Genomic DNA, 2106 nt, shown 5'->3' with positions numbered 1-2106 from the left:
TTCATCACAGACTTACTTGCCACGATTAAAACCATCTCCCTGGAGGGCTGTGTGGCTCAGATATTCTTCTTCCACTTCTTCGGAGTTACTGAAATCTTCCTGCTGACGGTAATGGCCTATGACCGCTATGTGGCCATCTGCAGACCCCTTCACTACACAACCATCATGAGGCGGTCTGTGTGTCGCCTTCTGGTGGCTGGATCCTGGCTTGGGGGCTTTTTTCACTCCATGATCCAGATTATCGTCACTCTCCAGTTGTCTTTCTGTGGCCCCAATGTGATTGACCACTACTTCTGTGACCTCCATCCCTTATTCAAACTTTCTTGCACTGACACTTCTGTGGAGGGGGTTATTGTGTTGGCCAACAGTGGATTATTTTCTATCTTCTCCTTCCTCCTCCTGGTGTCCTCCTATATTGTCATCCTGTTCCACTTGCGGAACCATTCTGCAGAGGGGAGGCGCAAAGCCCTCTCCACCTGTGCCTCTCACATCACCGTGGTCCTCTTGTTCTTTGGTCCTGCCATCTTCCTCTACATGCGGCCCCCCTCCACCTTCACTGAGGACAAATTGGTGGCAGTGTTCTACACGGTTGTCACCCCCATGCTGAACCCCATCATCTACACACTCAGAAATGCAGAGGTGAAGAATGCCATAAGGAAGCTGTGGGGGAAGAGCATGAACTGAGGGATGGACTGAAAATGAAAACACGAAAAAATTATCATGTATAGGTGGTGACCAAAAATGCATTCAGATTTTAGTCAACTTAGGAATTGAGGAAAAGTTACCTGTTCATATTTTTTTCTTGTATTTAGATGATCCCTTTATATTCCATTGTACTAATCACAGCTGCACTAATTCATTGCTCTCTGTAGTTTGGAGAATGATTTGGAGAAGAGCTGCATCTTTTCTCTTCTTGTGTTGTCCATAGACTGTGAATTCCCACCGTATTGTTTTCTACCTGTGCACCCTTGGGATCAATCACTTTGCCTCTGGTGTTAGCATGCTGTGGGAGGTGGAGACTGAAGTTTACGTTTTGCACTGTCCTTCTCTGCTCATGTTGTGAGAGTCCCAAGAAGGCTTTTATACTTCATCTGGTTCCTCTACTTTATTTACCTGATTCTGATGCCTGAAATTCCACATTTGGAGATTTATCTCACAGGTGTAAGATATCATTAGACTAGAAATGTCTCTTGGGTGTGAAATACAGTGAATGTATTATTATCCATTAATTTGGACAATTTTAGAAGACCTTTTTTTTTCTAGACAGTTGCTAACTGGCATTTAGGTGCTGCTGAAGGCAAATCCAGCTCATTGCCTGTTCTTATATGTCCTAAAAACCAACATGGTTTTTATACTTAAAAAAACCAAAGTAGAAAAATATTTGATGATACATGAATGTTTTGTGAGTGTAAAATTTTAGTGTCCATAAATACGGTCATGCCAATTATCTTACTTTCCTCTGTGGTGGCCTTTGCGGTATGGTAGCATGGTTGATTAGTTGTCATGGAGACTGTGTGGTCAGCAAGGCCTAAAATATGTCACTGTTTTCAGAAATAGTTTGGCGCTCCTGGCTTACATCATGTAACGTTTATTGCCTACTAGACAAAAAGTTTGGGGGCCAGCAGTTCTAGGGTTGTTTTGTTAATTCTGTGATGCCAGAGCACCTGGTCTGTGTGTCTTGAATTCTCTTGACTGTGCCTCTGCCCATGGCCACAGGATGGCCACAGCACGTCTAGGTTTTATGTGCTCACATAAGGGGGGAGGAGGGCCTCTCATTTTATTTGGGAAATGTTTCCTAGAGACCACTCAGAAAAGAACAGAAAATTTTCTTATTTCTTCCCACATGTCCATTCCTAGATGGGAGGGGCCTGGGATAGTGAATAGTGGTAAAGGGGAATGGGATGATGTTACCAGTTTAGATTAGGCACTGTGTTTCTCCTGGGCTGGGCATCTCGGTGCTTGGACAGGGTCAGGGTTGTCATTAGGAAGAGATGTCTGCCACAGGGAGTGTTGGTGCACCTGGACATAGTGGATGGATTTGGATTGGTGCCAGAGTGACTGACCAAAATCCAGGTCAATCACTTGGTAGCTCAGCCTCAGGCATGT

The 2106-nt window shown here is 44.4% G+C and overlaps 1 protein-coding gene across 1 annotated transcript in view; it reads left to right on the top strand.

Annotated features, from left to right (window-relative positions):
- LOC115272097 (olfactory receptor 4B1-like) overlaps window positions 1-684 on the top strand; it is an 815-nt gene extending 131 nt beyond the window's left edge. The window contains exon 2 of the mRNA XM_029915123.1: window positions 1-684. Coding sequence (XP_029770983.1) covers window positions 112-684 — 573 coding nt within the window. The 5' untranslated portion in view covers window positions 1-111.
- Window positions 685-2106: the final 1422 nt, after the last annotated feature.

This window comes from Suricata suricatta, chromosome 11 (assembly GCF_006229205.1).
Source record: "Suricata suricatta isolate VVHF042 chromosome 11, meerkat_22Aug2017_6uvM2_HiC, whole genome shotgun sequence".
NCBI classification, from domain to species: Eukaryota; Metazoa; Chordata; class Mammalia; order Carnivora; family Herpestidae; genus Suricata; species Suricata suricatta.
Note: the sequence above shows the minus strand (reverse complement) of the source record. Positions and strands in the feature narration are given on the sequence as shown.